This window comes from Dermacentor silvarum, chromosome 9, assembly GCF_013339745.2.
Source record: "Dermacentor silvarum isolate Dsil-2018 chromosome 9, BIME_Dsil_1.4, whole genome shotgun sequence".
In the NCBI taxonomy this organism is placed as follows: domain Eukaryota; kingdom Metazoa; phylum Arthropoda; class Arachnida; order Ixodida; family Ixodidae; genus Dermacentor; species Dermacentor silvarum.
In genome coordinates this window covers 11,584,428-11,611,893 of record NC_051162.1, presented here as the reverse complement: position 1 = coordinate 11,611,893, position 27,466 = coordinate 11,584,428, and the positions used below count along the sequence as shown (strand labels likewise).

The window sequence follows — 27,466 nt, the reverse complement described above, 5'->3', positions numbered from 1 at the left end:
GTGAACGCTTTATGCCTCAATAATGAAATAACTCAACAGAGCTCGTGCTTTATATAATCGATAAATACACAAACGAGAAAGACACAATTAGAGGACAGAATACAAAGGCCAAACATCTACTATTAAACAGGCAGAGGTGAACCACATGCACAAAGTCTTCACGCTGGCTTCAGTCATTTCATTTCATCGCTAAATTCAGCGCGATAGGGTCGTGTAGAGGTAAAGAGAGGTAAACAACTCTGGAGAATTGTCGCTGAAGTAAGCCTATCATTTGCAGAAGCTTTCGAACCTCTGACTTGCCTTCTTGTTTTTACTTTAGATTAAGTGAAACAGCCTTCGAAAAGCATGACGAACACTACTATTCAGAAAAAGGACAACGCTTATGCGAGTCTTACTTCCGAAGTCTATAAAAATTCCGAACGAATGTTTGCGAATTTCCTCTTGCCTTAAAGGACAGCATATGCCCATATAAAAATTTCCTTAAGCACAGATGTGAGTTAAGGTTTAAAACTAAGGAGCAGCTACTTCAATTTGCCAGAATTTAAGTAGCTACTTCACACGAGCAGTCCCCGAAGCAAGGGAAAGCTCTTGGAAATGGTAAGCAAGTTAGCCGATTTATTTTATTTATTTAGGTGCACGTAGTCTTCTCCTTTCACATTGGTGATGAAATATAGCTGATGAAGTTGATGACTGATCATAATTTCTAATCCGATTCCCTTTGAACGAGGTGCCAAAATAAGATCCGCACGCCACCTATAGATTGTGAGTCTGCAAATTCAGCAATAAATAGAGAGAAACGAGAAGGGAAGGGTAGGGAGGTTAACCAAGGACATGCCTGGTTGGCTACCCTACGCTTGCGGAGGGGGAAAGGGGAAGGATAGATAAGAAGGAGCGAGAAGAAAAATAATAGTCATTCACAGAGTCAGTCGCCGAGGAATGTGCAATATCACAAGTGGTCATCAGTCCAGTCGCCTTCAAGAAGTGCATAAGGGCTTTTGTGGCCTGCATGCAAGAATGCATAGGCCATGGTCCCAGGATCTTTTCCCATGAGTGCACTCTATTATCTAATAGGCTGAGTCGAGCTTGTAGAGTACGTCGTTGAGCGTCAAAGAATGGGCTATGACACAGAAGGTGCTCTAGAGTCGCATCACACCTGCACAAATTGCACGCCGCACTGTTGGCCATTCATCATTAGCAAATTCATCAAGATGTTTGCTATAGTTTAAAGTGTTAAAAACGTCGGTGCCTGACCTATAACTTATATGCTGTGCGCGATCACTAGCTACCTCGAGCACGAGGGGTTGGACCTAGTTTACGCTTATGCCATTAAAACTGCTGCTTTGTTTTATTGGTGTCGCACAACGTGGAGCCTTTGGCTCAGGCTCGACAAAACCAAATTATTGCAGTCATTATAATACTACTAAAAATACATCACAAGCATTCGGACGTACGCGTTTTATTCTGTGTCAGGAAAGGGTGCTTGAGAAAAAGCAGGGGAACTTACAAACAAGGATACCACAGTGGAGGAAGTAATTTATTGGTTTTCCCATTAAAAAACCTCGCACTTCACTTCACCCGAAAGACGAAGCATCGATTGCGATAGCAAACTAGTGGACAGCTATCGAAGCAAGAATAGCAGCTTTATCGGCCGTCTAAACTTGTAAACATAGGCATACTAACTAAATGAACAAGCATGGGGTCACACGCGCACAAGCCATCATGCACATCTCACTCGATGACCGCGGAAACTCCCTGTGAAAATGCTGGAGTAAGGAAGCACGGCAGCAGCAGCGAGAGAATTGGCCTTCGTGCTGCATCTCGCATCAACGCGAACTTAGCCGCGAAAACACAGCGCACGGCGGACTGTGTCCCCGACTTAGATTGCTTTCAAGATAGAGCGTCCCGGGCCGCCCACAGTGGAACACCCCCCCCCCCCCTCCCTCCTGGAGCGTTCACAAGTTTGCACCCTCAGTTCAGAGGTTACCACTTCCGTAATTTCCTCGCCCAGAACCAAGTACACTTGAGCACCGCGCCCTATCATCCGCAATCAAATCGTTTTGCGGAGAGGGCCGTAAGAACCCTGAACGAAGCATTGAACAAAAACGAAGGAATCCAGCTACAAACACGGATTGCAAGATTTTTGTTCCGTTATCGTCGCACGCCCGTGAAGGAAGGCAAGTCACCGGCAGAACCAGTAGCGCACCTAGGATCTCTGCCAGGGAGGGGGGGGGGGTTAATTTTTGTGGCGGTAGTGGGGGGAGGGGGGAAGAAAGAACTTTGCATAATATGCAATTTCCTTGCTGTAGCCAGTGAATCCAACAGCAAATAAAATGCCTAATAATTATACTAATTATATAATTATGCAATGACACCAAGGATGATGACGATGTTCATTTCTTCAGCGTTTTACCCAACGTAATTTCAGAGTGAATGAATAAATCCAAGACAGAGATAGAGTGTTTTTGTTAATCAGGAAAATTCGACCTCAAACAACCTCCTCAATTGTAATGACAATGTGAACAGAGCGGTGAAGATACACGTTGGACAGGTGGGGCTGGGCGCGTGCGGAGGAGGGTGTTAACTTAGCCTCAGTGAGGGGGGGGGGGAGGGTTGCAACAACCGAAACCACGCAACTGTCGGTTAGCCACTGGGCAGAACTCTTGCTGGGATATCAAAAAAGTCGCAGTTTCGCCCGAAAGGCGAAGGATCGATTGCGATAGCAAATTAGTAGAGAGCTATACGAAGCAAGGGTAGTAGTTTAATTGGCCGTATAAACTTTTAAACATAGGCATACTAATAAATTAACAAGCATGGTCAGGAGAATGAATCTTCCTATACCTCCCATAGACAATAAACAAGCACGGTCTCACGCGCGCAGAGGTAAAGCAGAGTTAAACTCGCTGTGAAACGTCCGAGTGAGAAAGCGTGCCATTAGCAGCGGGCAAATTCACCTTCGCGCTGTCTCTCGTCTCCCTTCAACGCGAACTAAACGTCGAAAGCACAGCGCATACGAAGCTACTGGCACTCGACGCATGCACTTTGTCCCCATCGCAGATCGCTTCCAAGATACGGCGCCCGCGCGGCCGCGCTGTGAGCAGCAGCCGACGAAGCAGAATGCACCTCCCCTCCCTCTCCATCGTCTCGACCACGTGCCTCGCGCGCGAAAAACGACCGCGCGGTTCCTGCCTGCCTTCCTTCCTCGCGCACGCTACATTGAGCCGCGATTGCCGGCTCACCCTCGTACGCTTACACTTGCAAACACAGCGTACGGCGCGCGGCAACGATTTTATCGCCGTTAGACTTTATACGGAACCTCATGGCGATGGTGACGGTGGCGATGACGGCGACGCCGATGGCAGAAATACACTTGGAGTGTCAAATAAGTGCTAACGCAATAATAAGGACAAAGCCCGAATGCATAATGCCGACCGCGGAGGCAGCAAACGCAGAGCCATGCACCGAACGTCAGGAGCGATGGCAAGTTTGACAGCGTGTGTGGACTCGAACATTGCGGCCAAGGAAAGAATGGATACCTGGTATCGTGCGTGATAAACAAGGAAAGCGCATGGTCACGGTGTTCACGTCTCAAGGAACGGAACGGCGGCGTCTTGACCAAGTACGACGTCGGGACGCTTCGGCCACGGAATCGTACGACAACGACAGGGTCCGTCAAGGATGGGGTCCGTCAAGGACTGTCGGACGGAAGTACAGCAGACTCTGCGACTCCGTCAACTGAACCTTTACGGCGTTCAACGAGACAGCGCCGTCCTCCAGAGCGTTTGAAATTATAGGGGAGGGGCGTCTGTGATATCATCATCACCAAGAGGAAGCGGGGCTTGCTCGGCTCGTGACGCTTCTGCTATGAGCGACCCTGGGTTTTAGCAGGTTCCGAGCTAACGTGGCATAAAGGAACGTTCCACAAATGTATGACTGACTGGTGTCATGCGTCGCAGCACCCGTGTACCGTGCAATGGGCGCACGTTAAGAAAGCTCACGTGATCAAAATTATTCCGGAGTCCCCCACTATGGCGTGCCTCGTAATCATATCGTGGTTTTGGTACGTTAAACACCAATATTTACTTTTAATTTACAAACATTGTCTAATTCCTCCTGGATGATAGCGCAACAACATTAGGGACCTGTGTCGCGCCCAAACGCTTATCTTGTAATAGAAAGGTATGCGCTGGGCCAACCACGTGACCCACGACCTATTTCTGCTACACTGTACGTTCAATAAGTGGATGCAATCCCTTATGACAAGGCGCAAAAAAATTTCTTCATGACAACAGAAAAAGTTCGAAAACATTCCAGATATTTCGTTTTTATCAGCAGAACTGAAAGCTGGGCGAGTTGGTGGATATTGACATGTGCACTTATTTATCCTTTTCATGGGGATACAGCATTTCACGCGCTCACAACTTAATGTTATCGCTCAGCGCAAGACGCGCCTGCATGACTTGAAACTTACTCGAATGCTATCGTTGGTTCTATTTTTAACACGATAGCGTTAAGGGCCCCGGGTCGCAGAAAATCCGGTGTCGGCGTCGGCGTTAAGCATCGGCGTCTGGCGGAAATAATCATGCCGAACCACATCATCCCGAACCCCCCCCCCCCCCCCGACCACACAGGCCCTCCGCATGGCGCAAGGCGTTAATGAACAAAACATGAATTTCTCGAAGTAAAATCCGTCAGAAAAATTGGAGGACGCTTAAGCTTCGCCTTTAACGCGATAGCGTTATCAGGCTTCGTTCGCGTCACATTTTATTGCGATAGCAATTATATGGACACTTCCACCGGATTTCTGCCGTCGGCGTCGCCGCCGCCGTGAGGTTCCGTATAGATAAAATCTTCGCCGCGCGCCGTATGCCCGAGCGGAAGCGTGCGGGGACGCACGCTGTCACGGAGAGCGAACGCACTCAATCTTCCACGCGCAAGCAAGGAAGCGGGAAGCGAGCGCCGGAGGAAGCGGGGGGGGGGGGGGGGGGGGGGGCGCATTTCTACTCTGCCAACAACCGCGCTCGTCGCTCGCTCGCACCGTCTCTTATCTCCACACGGCTCTGACCTTTATGCGCTGTGCATTCGCCGCTCAGTTTCCGTAGAAGCGATAGACCGCACGTACTTACCTTCGCCGGCTGCGGCGTATATGCGCTTGCTGCCAGCCAGCGTTTTGACAGTCGTTGTCTGCAGTCATTCAGTGTTATCTATTCATGTTTGTTTGTGCGCGCTCACACCACAGTTAGTAATAGTCGGGCCACATTTTCCAACGCGCGCTACACATGCAATGCTGCCCGGATCGGCAGTGCAGCGCTAAAGGTGTGTCCCTTAGCACGCGCTGCCCACGGGCAGCGCTTCTCATCAACACCACCGTTTCACACGCGCCTTCTCGTGGTCATCGAGTCTCTTCATGTCGGTCTACTTACGCCGCAGCACACCTGCTTACTTAATCAGCTCATGTTTACTACAATTCATATTGCTACCAAAGCCGCTCACCTTACTTCGTATGACATTGCTGTGTTGCTATCGCATTCATTGCTTCACCCTTAGGGCGAAACTGTGACATTTTTTCTTAATGAGTAGGCTTCACTGCAACTTTTAATGTGGGGAAGCCAGCTTACAAAGATTTTTCTGACGAATTTTAGTTTGAGAAATCACATTTTTGTTTACTAACGCCTTGCGCCACGCAGAGGGCCTGTGTGGTAGGGGTGGTTCGGGATGATGTGGTTTGGCATGATTATTTCCGCCAGACGCAGATGCGTAACGCCGAAGCCGACGCCGACGCCTGATTTTCTGCGACACGGGGCCCATAACGTTATCGCGTTAAAATCGTAAAGTACGACTTAACCACAACCTACAGGCATCGTCGGATTGTAATTTGAATATATGAGAAAAAAAGCCTAATAAGCAGCCAGGGATCTTTGAATGTTATCGCTTCGCACTCTTAAAGGCGAGGCTTAAGCGCCCTCCAATTCTGATGGTGTTTCGCTGTACTTAGGTTTTAGGCAACATTGAGGGGAATTTTGAAAACCGAGCCTTTCTAAATTTTGGACACGCGCGCGCCTCGGGCAACAGCAAACAATTAATAAAATAATAAAAAAGGGTCCTAGGGCCTTCACATTTTCAAATAACACGGCGTAAATTGCTCCTGTAAAAATGTCTTCTCAGCAATGCATTTGTGTTTGAAAGTGAAGCCGACTTTATGGGGATCAGTGTAAGCTTGGTCTTTGTAAGCTGGCTTTCCCACGTTGGCTCTTGCAGTGAAGCCTACTCATAAAGAAAAATTTGATGCAAAAGGAGCCGGATAACGCTATCGCGTTCCACTCTTAAAGGCGAAGCTTAAGCGTCCTCCAATTTTTGTGCACGTTCTCGCCGAACATTGTGTAATGAGACTCTATGCGCGACACGAATTGTGCAGTACATTCTGGAAGGCACGCGGCCAGCGACTACCCTAGACCCTTGGAGTCATATATAAAAGCTGACGCTCTTGACTCGCGGATCAGATTTTCGACGGCCGCGACTGTGCTCTCTGCTATCGTTTTGCTTCACTTTTTTTTTTCTAGGCAGATGGTGCGCCCAACAAAGAGTCACTTTTATGGTTCACAGTTTTCTCTGCTGTGTTCTTCACCGTCGCTACAACGTGACAAACATTGGAGGATGCTTAAGCTTCGCTTTTAATTCAGAGTGGAACGCGATAGCATTATCGGGCCCGGTTCGCATTGCATTTTTCTTTCAGTGGGCTTCACTGCAACACAGAACGGGGGAAAGCCAGCTTACAAAACTAAGCTTACACCGATCCTCCTACAGTCTGCTTCACTTTTAAACAGAAATGCAATGCTGCGAAGACGTTTTTCCATTGGCAATATAAGTCGTCTTATATTAAAATGTGAAGGCCCTAGCACCTTTTTAAGCAAAGCTTTATAGCCTCACAAGTGTCGGCTGTGGTGGTGGCGGCGGCGGTGTCACGCTGAAAAGTGGCCTGACCTTGGTGATAGTACAGAAAGGGTCCAAGCTCAATGCCACATACCAGGGACAAAAAAGAGAAAGAGAGAAAGAATGAAAGAAAGAGAAAGGAAGAAAGAGAGGGAGAAAGAGAGACACAGAGAAAGAACGAGAACGAGAGAAAGAGAGAAAGAGAAAGAGAGAGAAACAAAGAAACAGAAAGAAAGAGAGGGAGAAAGAGAGAGAAGGAAAGAGAGAGAGAAAAACATAACTAAAAAGATTAGCGTAGCTTGCACTGGAGGCGCAATGCTAAAGGGACAGCGGAGCTGATGGGCACCTAGCTATTCGTGGCTTTTGGGCTAGGCTAAGCACTACCAAGTCATCCTTATAATTTCCCGGAATTTATAGATTAATAATCGATTATCGATTAGCTATCACTTGGCTAGTGATGACTCACTAAGCTTAAGTAGTCCTAACAATGCTTCATCATCACCATCAGCCTATTCATGTCCACTGCAGGACGAAGGCCTCTCACTGTGATCTCCACTTACCCCTGTCTTGCGCTAGCTGATTCCAACTTGCGCCTGCAAATTTCCTAACTTCATTATCCCATCTGGTTTTCTGCCGACCTCGACTGCGCTTTCCTTCTCATGGTATCCAGTCTGTAACCCTAATAGTCCACCGGTTATCCATCCTACGCATTACATGGCCTGCCCAGCTGCATTTCTTCCGCTTAATGTCAACTAGAATATCAGCTATCCCCGTTTGTTCTCTGATCCACACCGCTCTCTTCCTGTCTCTTAACTTTAGTCCTAAGATTTTTCGTTCCATCGCTCTTTGTGCGGTCTTTAACTTGTTCTCGAGCTTCTTTGTTAACCTCCAAGTTTCTGCCCTATATGTTAGCACCGGTAGAATGCAATGATTGTACACTTTTCTTTTCAACGACAGTGGTAAGCTCCCAGTCAGGATTTGTCAATGCCTGCCGTATGCACTCCAACCCAATTTTATTCTTCTGTGCATTTATTTCTCATGATCAGAGTCCCCTGTGAGTAATTGACCTAGATAAACGTACTCCTTTACAGACTCTAGAGGCTGACTGGCGATGCTGAATTCTTGTTCCCTTGCCAGGCTATTGAACATTATCTTTGTATTCTGCATTTTCATCTTCAACACAATTCTTACACTTTCTCGATTAAGGTCCTCAATCATTTGCTGTAATTCGTCTCCATTGTTGCTGAATAGCACAATGTCATCTGCAAACCGAAGGTTGCTGAGATATTCGCCGTTGATCCTCACTCCTAATCCTTCCCTGTCTAAGAGCTGGAATACTTCTAAGCATGCAGTGAATAGCATTGGAGAGATTGTGTCTCCTTGCCTGAGCCCTTTCTTGATAGGTATCTTTCATCTTGTGGAGTACCAAGGTAGGTGTAGAATCCTGGTAGATGTTTGGTAGGATATCCACGTATGCCTCCTGTACTCCTTGATTACGCAATGCGTCTATGACTGCTATTATCTCTACTGAATCAAATGCCTTTTCATAATCTATGAAAGCCATATAGAGAGGTTGATTGCACTCCACAGATTTCTCGATTACCTAATTAATGACTTGGATATGACCCATCGTAGAATATCCCTTCCTAAAGCCAGTTTGTTCTCTTGGCTGGCTGAAGTCCAAGTGTTGCCCTGATTCTATTGGAAATTATCTTGGTAAATATTTTATACAATACTGAAAGCAAGCTAATGGGTCTATAATTCTTCAATTATTAACGTCGCCCTTCTTATGGGTAAGTATAATTTTGGCGTTCTTCCAGCTCTCTGGTACACTTGAAGTTGTGACGCATTGCGTATAAAGGGCCGCAAGCTTTTCAAGCATGATATCTCCTCCATCTTTGATTAAGGCTACTGTTATTCCATCTTCTCCAGCCGCTTTTCCCCTGGTCATGTCTTTCAAGGTCCTTCTAACTTCATCGCTAGTTATAGAAGGAGCCTCTGTATCCGGTTCATCACTATCTCTAATCAAAGTAGCTTGGCTGTTTTGGGCACTGTACAGGTCAGTATAGAATTCTTCCGCTGCTTTTACTATGTCATCAAAATTGCTGATGATATTACCATGCTTATCCTTCAGTGCATACATCTTGCCTTGTCCTATTCCAAGCTTACGTCTTATTGATTTAACGCTGCGTCCATATTTCCCGGCTTCCTCAATCTTTCCCACGTTATAATTTCGAATATCCCTTACTTTCTTCGTGTTGATCAGTTTTTACAGTTCAGCGAATTCTATCTGATCTCTTGCGGTGGACATTTTCATGTTTTGTCGTTTCTTTATTAGGTCCTTTGTTTCTTGGGAGAGCTTACCTACTGGTTGCCTTGGTGCCTTACCTCCCACTTCAATTGCTGCTTCTGCACCATGCTTAGCTAGTCTTTACCAGGCTCAGCTTCGCTACTTCCCAGGGGAATGTGCCATGGCGCTTGAAACCTTCCTGCACTACCGCCAGGATCGGCCCACAAGAAATGTGGGCCGATCCCACAAGAAACGGGGCAAATATTACTACCGCTAAACAGAAATGGGTTGGCGCATGATCGCAATATAGCACCTTTCTCTTTGCCAAATATATTTCTAGTACAATTAAAGCGAAGTAGATACTATTATCGTGAGTGTACAGCGCGACCTGAATGTAACACGTTTGCAGAGTTAAAGAAAGGAAATGCATGCAATTAAGATAGATACAGATTCAGGCAAACGAGGGCTTAGACAAGACAAGCACAGCGCACGTCCTTGCTTGACAATCGTAGACTTTACCAGGCTCAGCTTCGCTACTTCACAGGGGTATGTGCCATGGCGCTTGAAACCTTCCTGCACCACCACCAGGATCGACCCACATTTCTTGTGGGCCGATCCCACAAGAAACGTTGCAAATATTACTACCGCTAAACAGAAATGGGTTGGCGCATGATCGCAATATAGCACCTTTCTCTTTGCCAAATATATTTCTAGTACAATTAAAGCGAAGTAGATACTATTATCGTGAGTGTACAGCGCGACCTGAATGTAACACGTTTGCAGAGTTAAAGAAAGGAAATGCATGCAATTAAGATAGATACAGATTCAGGCAAACGAGGACTTAGACAAGGACAGCGCACGTCTTTGCTTGACATTCGTGCTGTACACTCGCGATAATGGACCCCCAACACTAGCACCAACAGTCGCCGTGCTAACATGCAATGCCCCATGAGTTTCTTGGTGCATGAGCGCAGGTACGAGACGCGCGACCCCAGTAGCGAGCAGGGACGCCAGACGGCATCCGGCGTCGATGCCGACAGCTCCGTCCACCGTGCGCTGCGGGCCATGGGCCGCGGCACCTCCCAGCGCCCTGACAACCCGTTGGTGACTGTGGAATGCGGCGTGCGGCCGCCCGACTCCTCGCCTGCCGACGCGTGCCAGCCTCGACGCAAACCGTGCCTTTTCGACCTCCAGGCCGACCCTTGCGAGTACAGGAACGTCGCGGCAGAGGAGAAGAAGGTAGTAGGGGAAGGGCGCATAATCGAGTTGCTCTCACCGAGAGAAAGAGAGGGACAAATGAAAGCCAGGGAGGTTAACCGGAACTTCGTCGTGTTGGTTACACGGCACTAGTAGAAGGGTATGAGAAGGTGAAAAAGTCATTAGTTGATCTGCTCTTCTTCCAATGTCGCTGGAGTCGCCAACGTAGTGAAAAATCTCAGCGCTATGTCACACACAATCGCTCAGTCTGCACACCTTCAAGAGTCGCAGCACAGCGTTTGTAGTCTTCTGCGGCTATGATATGCGAGACCGGGGTCCCAAGATCTAGTCCATCGCTTGCACTACGTAACGCAACCTCAACTCAGTTTCAAACCTGAGTTGAGTTCACCTCCGAATGGTCGTAGGATGTATCGATCTCGAAGAGTATTTCAACATATTATGGGGGTTTACTTGCCAAAACCACGATATGATTATTAAGCATAGATGAACCGGATTAACTTCAGCGCCTCGCGTTCGCTAAAGGGACCTCGAAACGATTTCGTTGAGCTTGTACAAACGTACTGAGTTGTTAGGGTAGGTCCTTGTGATCATTAGGTGACACATTTAAATGGCAACGCCGGCAATTTTAGAGGTCGACGGATCACAATGAAATTCGCTGAGTGTGTTCTTCTGCACACTTCCTTGTTGAAAACATCACTCTTGAGAGTTCCGCAGATTTTTACAAATGGATTTTGTTAGTTCCTTCGAACCACTTGCCTTGCCTACTCCTCAGCTAGTGGCCACATTGTGTTATGATGTAAAAGACGACATACGCAGAGCATGCTGGGAATGAATGGCAAACGACGGGGTCGAGGAGTGAGCTAGTGTTCGGCGTGAAAAGTTGTCGCGAAAAGTTACGTTCTGTGTGGACGGGCAAGATATAGGATGCAAGTGGTGTTGCTTTGTCGGCTGCGCGATATTCAACCCTCACCATCCACACACACAGTTTGAGCCGACGTCGATAGCGTTCCGCCGATATTAGGCCAATTCCAGTCGCCGAGTTCGTGCGCCTCCTACCGGCGGAGCTGAGTGACTGACCTGAAGCTAATTAAGCCATTAGAATGACGAAAACTGTTTAGCTCAGTTCAGAGTGAAGAGTACTGCTATGTAGTTCAGTTTTGACCATACGGATTTGATATAAACTATTCCTTATTCCGTACAGTGCACACAAAAAGCTAGAAGCGACGACATGGCGCACTATCAACATCGGTACATTGCCGTTCTCGAAGGCGGCTAGTCGCATTCCCCAGTATTTCCCTAAGTTAAATGTGACTACGTACATGGGTGTGTATTTACGCATTGTTATGCTGACTCGTTGTTTAGCTCCCGAGGTGCACTGTTTGTTTCGTATCCCAAATGGGCAGCAACGTAAACGACAGCCTCTTTCAGCTGCCAATGGTATCAATACTGGCATGGGCGTTACCTCGAAAAGCAACGCGTTCTCTAAATGAATGATCATACGCGCAAAGCCCCAATCTATATCTGCTTTACGGAACATGTTAATTGTGTGCATGAAGAGAGTACGAATTACAAGCAGGCAACATAACGCTCCTGTAGTACGGTCTCCCACTCGCTGTTTTCGAAGGTGTGTGGTCGCTCATATCAGTGCGACTCAAATAGATGCAACGGTGCAGACATGCACAAAATTGTGCTATGTTCTGACAATAATTGATGCCACTGATGAGCGGCTACCATTGTATCACAAGCGAACGACGAGTGGTCGCTGTACCTTCCGATGCATGTAAACAAATCCACCGGTCGGTGCTTTGGGCCGTCAGCGGCGTTCTTCCGATATACAAATGCGGAAAGCATTGCTCCACAACATATTATATTGAGTATGCGAAGCGCTTTCCTGAGAAAGGATAAAACATCTAATAGAGCAAGCAGCACGTTTAACATCAGTTGTTGGAGTCTTCATGTTGGTCGTCATGGTGGATCTTCATCGTGCATAGGTGCTGGGTCTCGTGGTGGCGCGTAGAATGCGCCAAGTCGTTTCGAGGCTTTTTTCGCAGCACACATGTCTCATCGTGTGGCGCATGTTTGCTCAGGCAGCCAGCTCGCTCTTCAAATAGCAAGGCACTCCCCTTGGCGTTATCATACAGATTTCCCCCCTGATTTCTTTCTTGCCAATTTTGTAAATCTCGATGCTCTTTCTATGTCTCAACGGGAGAGGCTTAGCTTAACCTCCACTGGCAGAGCATTACTCTGCCACGTTGGTTACCCCGCTTGTCCACAGTACGCGGGAGAAGAACTGGAATCTCTACCTAAAATTGTTCGTGAAAAGATCACAGTAGCTCCAATCCCCGAAAACATGAGTCCAAAATACCACCGGGGTCGTAGAAGTGCACGAGCACGCAAGTTAATGCAGCAATTCGGTAGAAATCCGGATACGGTCTACACAGATGTCGCTCGATGCAATACTTATAAGTACGCCCTCGCAGTAGTAGGAGCGGCCGCAGATCAAGGGCTTCTGACTTGCGCCACGGCTCGAGTCGCATCTGCGAATACCGCAGAAGCTTCAGCCATCGCGCTAGCTATAAAAACTAAGGACGCTCTGGGAAAATCGTCGATAATTCTTACAGATTCCCAAGTTGCATGTAGGTTATTCCTCACCGGGAGGATACCACATAGCACCACTCACCTATTAGGATCCAACCTAACGCAGAACCACATGATCATCTGGTGCCCGGGTCACATAGGACTCGATGGCAATGAGAGAGCGGACGGCGCAGCTCGTGCTTTTGTCAACCGAGCGGCCGACCACTCTTCAGAAAAACCCTTCTTACCGCGAGACATCCTTGAGTACCAACGGCGCGAGCGACGAAAGTACAGTCCACCACACCCTGGTCTATCCGGGCGGGACTCTTATGACTGGCGCCGAATACAGACGCACACATATCCAAATGTTTATTTGAAACATGCCATTCACCCCACATTCTACAGCGCTCACTGTCCGTGGTGCGGAGGCCAGCCAACTCTAGCCCACATTACGTGGGATTGCCAGAACAGGCCACCCAAAATTAATACACCGCAAATAGCCGGCAAACTTTCCGGAAAGGAGCAGTGGGAGACTTGGCTCGCCAGCGAGGATCGGGAGATGCAACTAGCTCTCCTCGACCAGGCACGGCGGACCGCTCAAGCCAGTGGAGCCCTGGACTAGGAGCTCAACCCACCCGCTCCCTACACCTGTTATTTTTAATAAACGTTTTGATATATATTTCATCCTTTGCATACATTATACTGTCTCCGTTTCTCTCACATTTTATCACCCTTAATTATCTATTTACACTTTCAATTACGCTGTACTGTGATGTGTTTGTCACCGATCTCGGGGGCGTGCGGGTGTTAGAAGAGATGGAGAAGGAAGACGGATGGCGACACAGCAAACAGATTTTTTAATAACACGCACACTCAAAACCAAAACTAAAAATCAAGCACACTAAAACACACTTCGGGAAAAATCCTAACAAAAATACACTAAACAAGATCTATTTTGCGCCTGTGCTTGTCTGTGGCGGCTGATCCTTCAAAGTCAGGCAACCCTGTCATATCACTGAGACGCTACGAATACGAGTCACCTTGTTGCGCTTGCCGTTGCACGTTTGTCCGAGTGCGAGGCTTGGCGGCTCCTTTTCCAAGAGTTCTGTGCACTCGTCGATTCCGTAGTCGCCTCTGTCTTGCCGTCGGCCCGTCGGTGTACTCGTCTTAGATGCCGGCGTCTCAAACTGCGTCGGTGAAGTGACACGGCGTTGACTGGGGCCACCTGGGTAGGCCTAGCGTCGGGATGCGTCGCAACTTCTCCGTGAGTGCCGACGTGACGTCCCGAGGAGAATCGAACGTGCCGGTCTGCCGCAGAAGGGGGATCCTCTCTGGGGTGCCCGGTCCTGCCGTGAGAGGCTGCAGCCAGTCCAGGAGCCTCGCTCGAACTTGCCGAGGTCGACGGCCACACCTTGGACGGCCAACGTCACGGACTCCACCAGACCCCCAAGTCTCCCGTCGCCAGAGCGGAGCTGGCGATGCGACCTTCCTGGCCCGGAGCCACGTCGATAATCCCCCGACAGCGCCGTTCATCCCCCGATTACGACTCGGCTCACGCGCCTCGAGAGCTCGTGCCGTTCCGAGCACCGTGCTTCACGTGCTCTTCTTCTTTTTTGCGCCGCAGGCGGCCTCTTACATATGACATGGGTCCCCTTTTAAGAGTTTTTTCTCAAAAAACTGCCTTCTGTCCGTCTTATTTCTTGGTGGTGAACTTGACTATTGTGACTTGGGTGCTTCTCTGTGCTTCGTCGGTGCTTACCGATTATCACCACACTTCACTGCACTGTCGCGCACATTTCACTGTTTGCACTGTTCACAACACTCATGAGTTCATTGTTCGCAGCACTTCAAATATGTACATTTGTTTTGTCCGCGTTATGTTCTCACTGCTTAGTCAGTCCATCGCCCTACTCATGTAATCTGCCCCCACGTTCTGTCGTCCCTTAATATACTCTATGTGGAAAGTAAGGCTCCCTTTCATTATATCTGTTATACGTCGGCTTAGCTTTATAAGCACGGGCTCCTCTGTTAAACACTGCATCTCGCTCCGCCCAACTTCTATTTGCTCGGGCAGGTCTGAAAATCCTTCCTCGACCTTGTTTCTCTGCCTGGGGCCTGTCCACTGCTTGTATCTTATCTCGTGTATCCTCCTTGTGCTCGACTCGTCCCGTTCCCAATTTGTGCCCCACAAATTCTCTAGTCTTGTAGCCTATCTCACACTTGGTTGGCTCTATCGTCAACCCTATGTCCTTGTCATCGGCAATCGCCAAACAAACACCAGTCTTCTCCTCGTTTTTCCCCTTAGCCATCGTCTTTTGGCATACGTCACATGATTTTACATATCGTTTCACGTCACTCTGCACTCCCAGCCAAAAGAACTCTTCTGTTATTTTTTGTAACGTGTCTTTGATTCCCTGGTGACCTGCCGTTACACTATCATGCCCTAACTTCAGTACTTTATTCCTCAGTTCCTTCAGGACCATCAACTGTAATACTTGCCTACCTGAACTAAATATACATTTCCGGTACAATAAATTATTCTTCTTTATAAACTCCGCTACTGTCCGACTCTTTTTCCTTTGTACCCGTTCCCCTATGTTCTGTTCACATTTTCTTATCGACTCATCCTTGTTCTGCAATTCTCTAAATTCTTCTACCGTTATATTTAACCCCTTAACGGCCGTAACCTGCAATGCTGGCAAAGGTTTGGTACCCTTACAACTTGCTCGCGTTTGCACTGCAGCTGCTACATCTGCGTCTTGCATCTCCTCCTTTTGCGCTTCTGAGCGTTCCTTCTCTACCACGTCTTTCTCAGTCTTCTTCCAACTTGGGTCGGGGTCATCTGCTTTCCTCGCTCCCGGTACATTTCCCACAATCAAATCATAGAGGGGATCGTCTACGCATCTAGCTGTGACTAGTCCTGTATAGAAGGGTGTCGATATTTGTATCTGTGCCTCTGGCAGATACCTGACTGACTTGTCTACCAAGATCACTGGTTTAACGTATCCGGTCATGCTTTCGTGTGGCACTAAACTTTTCCTCACTAAAATTGTATTTGCTCCTGTGTCTCTCAGCACTGTAACCTTGTGCCCTTCTACCTCGCCTTCCACTACAGGCATGTTCCGTTCTCTCTGTCCTTCCTCTCTTGGGCTCATAATGCATGCAGTCTGATCCATGTAACTAGTCCTGCATTCATCTGCTCTGTGACCTTTCTTTTGGCACAACTGACAAATTACCGGTGCTTCGTGACGATTATCTCTCACTCGACAGTTCATCGCTACATGACCCGGCCGATTACATAGGAAACACCTCTGCGGTCCCCTTGGTCTGTTCATTTGTCCTTGATTCCTCACCTCTTCTACCGCTGCTGCGTGCGTATCTTTATCACTCTTTCCCAAATTCTTCAACCCTTGTGCCTCTACGAACTGTTCGGCTTGTTCGGCCATCTGCTTTACTGTTTGTAACTTTCTTTCTTTGAGTAATATTGCCAAACTCTTACTGCACCTGGCCAGAAATTGTTCACCTACGACTTTGTCACGAACTGTTTCATACTTTTTGTCAGTCTCTGAAAGCTCTATCCACCTTTCAAAGTAGTTAGTTAGTCGGCACGCAAACTGTTTGCCTGTCTCCGAGTCTTCTGGCTTGCATTAGCGAAACTTCTCTCGAAACCCTTCTGCCGTCAACCTGAATCTCTGTAATAAAGTATTTTTCACCTTGTCGTAGTCTAGTGATTCTTCAGCTGACATACGCCCATATACACTCAAAGCTTCACCCACTAAACATAGGCTTAAGGCGTTAGCCCACTCGCCCTTCTCCCAGCCTTGCCCGACCCCTATTCTCTCGAACCGATGCAAATATGCATCCAAGTCGTCTCTTCGCTCGTCAAAAAGAGCCATTAATTTTCTAGGGCAAATTCGTTTTGGTCTGGAAGCAGCTGAGTCGGATGACGCCGATCCGGGTGAACTTGTGCCTTCGCGAGAACCCGCGCCCATCTCCGCTAGTCTTATCTTGAGTTCCAAAATTTCCTTTTCGCTTTTCTGCTGTTCGCGTGCCCGTTCGTGCTCCTTCTCTTTCACTTGACTAGTGTACTCGAAAAATGTCATTGTCTCGTCCTTTGATAGGTTTAAATCCTTTGCTACCGCCGCCAAACGTTCCCACTCCATCTTTGCTACTCCCGAGTATCGGTGACTGGGCTAAGATAGAGTTCGGGACGGATCCTGGCAGGCTCGCCAATTGTGATGTGTTTGTCACCGATCTCGGGGGCGTGCGGGTGTTAGAAGAGATGGAGAAGGAAGACGGATGGCGACACAGCAAACAGATTTTTAACACGAAAGTGTTTTATGCCGGGGTCCACCAAGACTTCACTGACGTATTTTCGTCACGGAAATACGTCATAGAACATAATACAAAGAAAGAAACCAGAAGAAAAAGTTGCACAAACATGCAAAATTTGGAAATCGAACCCACGACCTCTCGGTCCGCGACGATAGATCGCCGAGCGTTTAACCCATTGCGCCACAAACGCATTTGCAGAGAGCTACACAGACGCGCCTTATATATCTAACACTCCTCCGTGTACCCGCGCTCTTGCTCGGGGCGGTGCCGCCGCCTACGAGCAGAAAAGAGAAGTACTGCATTATGACACTAACGCGCACCGACAGTGAACGCTTCGGTGGTCTCAGCACTACGACACCTCGATGCCAGCATTCGAAGGGACGCTGGCATCAAGAAGCACTACCAACGCCACCTAGGTGGCGTTCACCGTACTCAGCACAGCGGAGCGTGGCCTCCGCAATTAGCTCTGAAAATGTTTCTGAAGTTGATCGCGGAGGCTGCAATTACGACGCGCTGTACGCGCTGATTTGACTCGGTGACGATTCAGTTACGTGCTTTGTCTTGCGCGTTGTATTAGTGTGTCAGTTACGTGCTTCGTCTTTCGCGTTGTGCTAGCGTGTGCAGCGTAGTGCAGCTTCCATATGCACGACGGTTGCTCATGGTCATCGACGTTGGTAGTCGTGATGGAGGAGACGTGCCACCAGGCGTCAGCGTGGGTGCATCAACGCCTAAGGGCGCTTTAGCCACAAAACACCAATAGACATTATATATCAATGTGCAATAAACATTACACTACTTCTGTGAAGACAAGTTTCACTTTCGTGTTCTATACCGATTCCTATATAAGAGGGATCAACCACATTTTTTAATAACACGCACACTCAAAACCAAAACTAAAAATCAAGCACACTAAAACACACTTCGGGAAAAATCCTAACAAAAATACACTAAACAAGATCTATTTTGCGCCTGTGCTTGTCTGTGGCGGCTGATCCTTCAAAGTCAGGCAACCCTGTCATATCACTGAGACGCTACGAATACGAGTCACCTTGTTGCGCTTGCCGTTGCACGTTTGTCCGAGTGCGAGGCTTGGCGGCTCCTTTTCCAAGAGTTCTGTGCACTCGTCGATTCCGTAGTCGCCTCTGTCTTGCCATCGGCCCGTCGGTGTACTCGTCTTAGATGCCGGCGTCTCAAACTGCGTCGGTGAAGTGACACGGCGTTGACTGGGGCCACCTGGGTAGGCCTACGTCGGGATGCGTCGCAACTTCTCCGTGAGTGCCGACGTGGCGTCCCGAGGAGAATCGAACGTGCCGGTCTGCCGCAGAAGGGGGATCCTCTCTGGGGTGCCCGGTCCTGCCGTGAGAGGCTGCAGCCAGTCCAGGAGCCTCGCTCGAACTTGCCGAGGTCGACGGCCACACCTTGGACGGCCAACGTCACGGACTCAACCAGACCCCCAAGTCTCCCGTCGCCAGAGCGGAGCTGGCGATGCGACCTTCCTGGCCCGGAGCCACGTCGATAATCCCCCGACAGCGCCGTTCATCCCCCGATTACGGCTCGGCTCACGCGCCTCGAGAGCTCGTGCCGTTCCGAGCACCGTGCTTCACGTGCTCTTCTTCTTTTTTGCGCCGCAGGCGGCCTCTTACATATGACATGTACTTGGATGTCAACTTTCTTGACCTCTTCCTCCATTCAGTGGCCACGCTTTTCAGGTACAGATGCTTCTGTACATTAGCCAGCCCTTTATTTTGATCCATGCTCGTGAGTCTTTCTACAAAACTAATCTTGCTCGGCGCTTTTCCGACTTCGAAAGAAGCCCAACCCATGTCACCTTGCACTGCTTTATTTGTAGTTTTACCGTGGGCATTGGGAGCCCACGGTAAATCTTTGGTGAACTTCGAACCCCGACAGTGTACACGACTTTAAGCTTCGAATGGCATTTGCGAACATTAGCGCTGGCACCATTACTCCTTCCCAGATTCCACGCACCACCTTTTACGTATTATGGCCCCACAATGCTCTGTTTCATTATTGTTGCATTTCGCTTGCCCTTCCTCAGATTATCTTGGTGGGTGCTTGAGTCTTTCCTTCGTTATACATCCAGGTATTTATGTTGCTTGACTACGGGATAAGTTGCTTGAATATGGGTGTGACTTGTTGAATTGATACTACGCCATTACCCGTCTCTTCATTAAAGATCATAATTCCATATTTCTCGGGGCTATATTCGTAGCCCTAACATTTGTTAGCCGGTGGAAAGCGGCCACCGGTGAAAGATAAACATCTATACGTGTCAATACCCTCCCCTTAAAAAGCATCGTCCCGATGCTACAAACAAATGTGAAAGCGAAAACAAAACCACGCGTAATAAAGAAAAAAAAAGTAACAAAGTACCTAAGTTCGTCAGCGGGCGTAGAAAGGCTTAAGACGCACCACATGGACGACTTCGGGTCGTGCGCGGCGCCGCTGTGATTGCGAAATGCCGTCTGGCACGACCTCATAGTCCAGTGCGCCAATACGTCGGATGATCTTATATGGTCCGAAATAGCGACGTAAGAGTTTTTCGCTAAGTCCTCGTCGGCGTATCGGAGTCCAGACCCAAACACGGTCTCCGGGCTGGTACTCGACGTAGCGTCGTCGAAGATTGTAGTGTCGGCTGTCGGTCCTCTGCTGGTTCTTGATGCGCAGGTGGGCGAGCTGTCGACCTTCTTCGGCCCGCTGCAAATAGGTGGCAACGTCTAGGTTTTCCTCATCGGTGACGTCCGGTAGCATGGCGTCAAGCGTCGTTGCCGGATTCCTTCCGTAGACCAGGTTGAACGGCGCCATGTGCGTCGTTTCTTGCACGGCCGTGTTGTATGCGAAGGTCACGTACGGAAGGATGGCATCCCACGTCTTGTGTTCGACGTCGACGTACATTGCCAGCATGTCGGCGATGTCACGTGGTCGCTCGCCAAGCTGTGGACGTGGCGCATTGACGGCGAACCCTCGTAGGCCCATCTCGCGGTATGGGCATCGACGGTAGACATGGCCGGCTTCCCCGCAGTGATAGCAGAGCGGGCGGTGGTCGGGGGCGCGCCAAATGTCCGTCTTTCTCGGGTAGCTGCGCTGGGTGACGGGCGGGCGTGCTGGCTGCGGCGGCGGCGGTGAGCGACGGAACTGCGGCGTTATGGGGCCCTGGTGCGAGCGTGAAGGAGGGCCTTGACGACGGGCAACGGCGGCGTAAGTCAGCGCTTCCGGCTGCGGTTGCGGCGATTGCGGCTGCTAGCCGCTTTGCCACTTATTCGCGTGTCTCTGTAAATCTCTTGCATTATCTGCTAGTAGCACTACGTCATCCGCATATATCAGTCCAGGGAGCTTCTGTTGCATATTTTGCCCATTACGGATGTCAGATAGACCAAAACCTAATTAACTGCTTTCCAGTACTCTTTCCATGGCCTTAACATAAAGCGTGAACGACAATGGGGACAGAGTACAGCCGTGTTTCAATCCTCGGTGAATTTCCACAATTTCATTCCATTTCCGGCCTTCTCATACGATTCATACTCGGGTGTATATATATATATATATATATATATATATATATCCCTCAACAGCTACATTAATCGTCGTCCATGCCCTAGTGCTCGAGAATATCCCTGTCTATACGTTGTCTTAAGCTCCCTTATTATCTAGAAACGCTATCCATGAGGGTCGGTTCTGAGCTATTGAATTCGCTATGCACTCCGCTAGTACAAAGCTATCATCCTCTAAGCGTCTGCCTGGCCTGAATCCGTTTGGTTCCCCCTGTATACCGTGTTTCTCCACCCACTTCGACAGCTCTAATTTTATGACTGGCGGTGTCATTCTGTATATCGCCAGCTGAGGTGTTCACCGGAATCAGCGTCGCTCGGGTGCCGATCTCTGCGGTGCAGGTGCTGGCACGGCTTTTCTACAGGCTGCAGGAGCTGCAGGCGAGCGGCAAGCCCGCGCTCAACAGAGCCCCGTCAGCGGCCGCAAATCCGGCGCTGCACTGCAACGTCTGGGTGCCGTTCATGGACGGCGAGATCGACGGGCGTGCCTTCCAGGGACAGCGACAAGGCAGACGCCGGTACCGGAGCTGAGCACTCTGACGTTATCACACTGCCCAAGCAAGGGAATCTAGCACGCAGTCGTCGATGCATAGAAAAAACGTTGCATACTTTATATAATTCACAATAAATATTTCATCCCTACTGATGTCTCGCTGGCTTCGCGCTGGACGAAGGGGAGACAGAAAGGTCAATCGTCCAATTACTGGTCGTGATCATGACTACGAAGTAACCTAATATCTTCGGAAAGTCCAGAGTGTTTCTTCCCTTTTTTAGTGGTATGTCTTTCAATCCAATTTAATTCAATTCAATATTATTCACAACACACATACAAAGTTGTGTTGAATGCTCCCTTGGCAAAAAAGCTGTAAGCATACAGCTTGACGGAGGCCAGGGGGGCCAATAATCGGCAGCAGTGTCAATGTATTAGTAATAGCATTAGATGGCAATACATTAAGACGCATCAATAAAACCCTATACCAATACTATAAGCAACAGTCAAAACAATAAATACCTACACTATAAGCAAATACATAAAAGATATGCAAATACATGCACTACATACTAGATGCACTAATAACACATGCAAGTAATACTCGTATATAAGACGAGATAAATACAGTGTATCAATAAAATTCATCAAATACAAACATATTGCGCAATCGCCCTCGTGAAAACCCAACATCTTTATTTAAACGTTTTTCAAGTTTATTCAGTAGCACTGGTACATTATGAGCTACAGATTGCAAAAGATAATTGATTCTAGGGCACGGTACCAACCACCTTTCGCGTTCCCTTGCCAAACGAATACTGGAACGTTCTACAGGATTAGATACGCTCTTTAGAAATTCAGCAGTTTTTGTTTCTGCAAAATGAAGCTGATGCAAAAGACGGTAGTTGTATGAGTGCTCGATATTAATTATCTTGTTTCTCTGAAATAGTTCTTTTGTTGGGTGAAAATAGTCGACAAGGCTTGCACAGCGAATGGCCTTCTTTTCTAAAAGCAGGAGCCTATTAATATTTCTTTTTGTTGTGCCCCATATTAATAAACAGTAGTTTAAATGCGATCGAAAGAGTGAATGATAAAGTTGGAAGAGGATTCGAGAGGGGAATATGTGTCGACACCTGAACAACACGCCAGTAGCTGAGGACAGCTTTTTTATAACCATGTCAATGTGTGAATTCCACTGCAAATGGTTTGAAAATGTTACGCCTAACACCTTGTGTTCTGCCACTACTTCAATAGGATGGGGCCCCATGGTTAAGTGTATGGTAGTAACGGCTTTGTTTTTGGCAGTGAAAATGATGCCCTTAGATTTTTTAGCGTTGATGTGAAGGTAGTTACTAAGCGACCACTCATGTAATTTTGAGAGGACAGAATTGGTGCGCAGTACTAAGTCGATGTCGTTATCAGCAGTAACAAAAAGACTAGTAAAAAAAACTAAAAACTAAAAATAAAATAAATGTAGTCTCATTGTAAATTTTATTTAGATCATTAACATATACGTTAAATAAAAAGGGGCCTAGGATGCTGCCCTGAGGAACTCCAGTCGGTAAATTCTTAGGTGTTGATACAAAACCGTTAATCGCCACGCTCTGTTGCCGATTAGTGAGATAAGAATGCAAGAGCGAGTGCGTCACTCCACGGATGCCATATTGTTGTAGTTTAGTTAACAGTACATCATGATGGAGTGACTCAAAAGCTTTACTGTAGTCTATGAAAATGCCAAGTGTTAATTGTCCCTTTTCGATGCCCTGTAGAATTATTTCCTTTTGCACTACAAGCGCAGACTCAGTGGACCTCCCTTTTGTAAAGCCATGCTGGCAGCCGGACAAGATGTTGTGCTTAGAAAAAAAGCCACTTAGTCGCGATAAAATTATTTTTTCAAGGCCCTTCGAGAAAACAGGCAGCACAGATATCGGCCGATAGTTAGAAATGTCATTTCTATCGCCACCTTTATTTATCACCGATACATGTGCTTCCTTCATCTTGGAAGATACCCGATTCAATAGCAAGATTGAAAATATGTGCCAAGTATGGACAAACAAGATCGAGCGCCTGTTTCACTGGCCTAATCTGTAGACAGTCTATGTCGATGGCCTTGCTATTCCTCAGAGATTTAAACGTTTGGTACACTTCCGAGCAATCTGTTGGTTGGAAAAACGCTGTGTCAAGAATATTTGTATCAAGCACATTAGAGTAATTGGTTGAAGGTGCGTGTTTTAGTGGCAATGAGGCATAATGTGCGCTGAAGTGCTCCGATGAAGCAGGGCCGGAGAGTGTTTTGCCGTTTAGTGTAATTTCGTTTAGATTATATTGCCGTGAATACGTTCCCTGTACGTTTGTTTATAATCGCCCACACACGATCAGGTGTGCGTGCGCTTTGGAAAAGGTGTTCGTAGTATTCCTTTTTCGCTTTCTTTAAATCCTTAGTGAGTCTATTGCGGAGCTTCTTAAAAGCCGTCAGAATTGATAGATCACGCTGTTTTAGAAAACGGCTGTGCAATTTATTTTTGTTTAATCAGACACATCAGATCACGGTTAATCCATGGATTCCGTAATCGTTTATATGGTGCAAACAATTTCATAGGAAAGCAGTGTATGTATATATTACAAAATTCCTTCAAAAACTCATCGTACGCGCCTTCTGCGTCTGTTTTCATTAGTACAGCACTCCAGTCGTTATCTCGTACTTTGGTTCTAAACAGATCCAATGCCGATTGAGTTATTGTTTGGTGAAATATTCTGGGCATGCGCGTATGTTTGTTAGCAACAGAAGAGTTTAAATATGCCATGAATATGGGGCAGTGGTCACTGATGTCGCAGTTAATTGTGCCAGCAGCTGTTACAATTGTGTCAGCATTGGTAACAAAGAGATCTAGAACAGATGAACTGGCCGCTGACACTCGTGTGGGCGTTGTAATGACATTGCGAAAGCCGAGCGCGGTCAGTCTATTTAGCAGTTCCACGGCATTGTTGTTTTCTGGGCAGATGTTAACGTAAAAGTCCCCACCAAGAATTAATCGGTACTTTTGATAGGAAGCATGCTCCATAAGGCAGTCAATAAAATCTAAAAAAAGTTTATCAGCAGGAGGGCGATAACAAACGGTAAATATGGTGTCATTGCAGCGCAGACTGAGTGCCTCACAATCTGGTGTTAATACTGTGAAATCATTAACAATGGCATAGATGTTCACATTGAGAACATAAATAGCTACTCCCCCACCTCGACGGTTAGTTCGATTTAACGAATAGTGGGTGTATCCATCCAGATCAGGAAGGCTGTTAAGTGTATTACAGCACGTCTCGGTTACCATTATTGCGTTGAAATTAAACGAGAAATTGCTAAGCAGCCGGGAAAAGTCGTCATATTGTTAGCGAGGGAGCGTGCATTCAAGTGCAGTACTGTTCCAACATTTTGGTTGATTTGGCTGCATACTTTTATATTGTTAGCTTCTACATATTCCTGATAGAGCATTTCGTCTTGAAGTTAGTTACCAGCAGCTATTATTAGCTTATCTCTAAGCGATTGCCGCAAGGTCATCCTCACACGAAATAGCAATGGCCTAAGTACCGTCAGACCTTCGTGCGAAGATTCTGCCGTTCCGCGTCCTAACAAACCGCCATTTATGCTGGCGTTTTCTGCTGATAGCTGCGGACAGCAGTCGTTTCAGGCCTGCGCACAAATGCTCATTGACTAAAATTGGTTTTGCATCAGCAGGCCCGCTAGCGCTGCTTGCTTTCCGAGCACTGTCAGCTTCGCCGACCACCTCTGTCCTGTTTATGCATCCATTCGTGATGCGTTGCTTCTTAGCCTTCGCAAGAAATGCCTCCCTTTTTAGTCTATTTTTAAACTGAACTACTATGTTGCTCTGGCCTTCCTTATGTGTTGGCACACGGTGGCAAGCCTCTATATCAGCACGGCATACGGGTTCACTCAGCACATCTCCAATTTTCGTCAAAATTTCCGCAACGTCCTCGCCGTTCCTTTGTACCACGCCCTAATTTCAATGTTACATCTACGCGAGTACTGATCAACCTGGGTTCATCATCATCATCATCAGCCTATATTTATGTCCACTGCAGGACGAAGGCCTCTCCCTGCGATCTCCAATTGCCCCCGTCTTGCGCTAGCGTATTCCAACTTGCGCCTGCGAATTTCCTAACCTCATCATCCCACCTGACTTTCTGCCGTCCTCGACTGCGCTTCCCTTCTCTTGGTATCCATTCTGTAGCCATAATGGTCCACCGGTTATCCATTCTACGCATTACATGGCCTGCCCAGCTCCATTTCTTCCGCTTAATGTCAACTAGAACGACCTGGGTTAACCTGCTCTAAATTTCCTTGATGCGATTCTCGCTGTCACCGCATTGTTTTCTAAGCCTCTCATTTTGCTGCCTCAAGTTATTGTTATCAGCGCGAATACTCTCCACCTCCCGCTTGAGCTTTTCGAATTCTTCGTTGATAAATGCTATTGCATCCTTCCCCTCACCTACTTCTGTACGAAGGTCCCGATTTTCACTACGAAAGTCTCTCTGAGCGGTCTTTGCCATCCTATCACAACAAGAACTGTGCAACGAAGGAAAAAACATACCTCAGCGACACCGCTCGGCAGCAGCAACAGCGCTATGAGAACGTCAAGACAAAAGCAAAAAAAGGTCCCACCAACCGACCTGCAGGAGAAGCAAGCAGACGCTTAAGCTGATGCCTCCCAGCGCTGTCACTACTGTCGAAATGAGGGTCGTCCGTCGATGACCGCCTTTTTGTCCTTTTCCCGCGATGACGTCACGCTTTCGCCTGACGCAGTTCCTGGTGCGCATGTACAGTCCTCTCAGACAGCCACCGCCGACGATGTTGTAGAGGAAGACGAGTGCGCAGCCGCACTGCGGCACACACCACGGGCAGGGCAGACGAAGATGGATCCAAGCGGCCAACTGACCAACTGCAGGAGAAAGCAAGCAGACGCTTAAGCTGATGCCTCCCAGCGCTGTCACTACTGTCGAAATGAGGGTCGTCCGTCGATGACCGCCTTTTTGTCCTTTTCCCGCGATGACGTCACGCTTTCGCCTGACGCAGTTCCTGGTGCGCAGTACAGTCCTCTCAGACAGCCACCGCCGACGATGTTGTAGAGGAGGACGAGTGCGCAGCCGCACTCCGGCACACACCACGGGCAGGGCGGACGAAGACGGATCCAAGCGGCCAACTGACCAACTGCAGGAGAAAGCAAGCAGACGCTTAAGCTGATGCCTCCCAGCGCTGTCACTACTGTCAAAATGAGGGTCGTCCGTCGATGACCGCCTTTTTGTCCTTTTCCCGCGATGACGTCACGCTTTCGCCTGACGCAGTTCCTGGTGCGCAGTACAGTCCTCTCAGACAGCCACCGCCGACGATGTTGTAGAGGAGGACGAGTGCGCAGCCGCACTCCGGCACACACCACGGGCAGGGCAGACGAAGATGGATCCAAGCGGCCAACTGACCAACTGCAGGAGAAAGCAAGCAGACGCTTAAGCTGATGCCTCCCAGCGCTGTCACTACTGTCGAAATGAGGGTCGTCCGTCGATGACCGCCTTTTTGTCCTTTTCCCGCGATGACGTCACGCTTTCGCCTGACGCAGTTCCTGGTGCGCAGTACAGTCCTCTCAGACAGCCACCGCCGACGATGTTGTAGAGGAGGACGAGTGCGCAGCCGCACTCCGGCACACACCACGGGCAGGGCGGACGAAGACGGATCCAAGCGGCCAACTGACCAACTGCAGGAGAAAGCAAGCAGACGCTTAAGCTGATGCCTCCCAGCGCTGTCACTACTGTCGAAATGAGGGTCGTCCGTCGATGACCGCCTTTTTGTCCTTTTCCCGCGATGACGTCACGCTTTCGCCTGACGCAGTTCCTGGTGCGCAGTACAGTCCTCTCAGACAGCCACCGCCGACGATGTTGTAGAGGAGGACGAGTGCGCAGCCGCACTCCGGCACACACCACGGGCAGGGCAGACGAAGACGGATCCAAGCGGCCAACTGACCAACTGCAGGAGAAAGCAAGCAGACGCTTAAGCTGATG

At 48.3% G+C, this 27,466-nt stretch overlaps 1 protein-coding gene across 1 annotated transcript; it reads left to right on the top strand.

The window, feature by feature from the left end:
• The first annotated feature begins 10,242 nt into the window (after positions 1 to 10,242).
• LOC125940170 (uncharacterized) lies at positions 10,243 to 21,499 on the top strand. Its single transcript, XM_049655953.1, has 2 exons — positions 10,243 to 10,456; positions 21,256 to 21,499. Exons 1-2 carry the CDS (start codon positions 10,283 to 10,285, stop codon positions 21,442 to 21,444), a joined length of 363 nt encoding a protein of 120 aa, XP_049511910.1. The 5' UTR covers positions 10,243 to 10,282; the 3' UTR covers positions 21,445 to 21,499.
• The last annotated feature ends 5,967 nt before the right edge of the window (positions 21,500 to 27,466 follow it).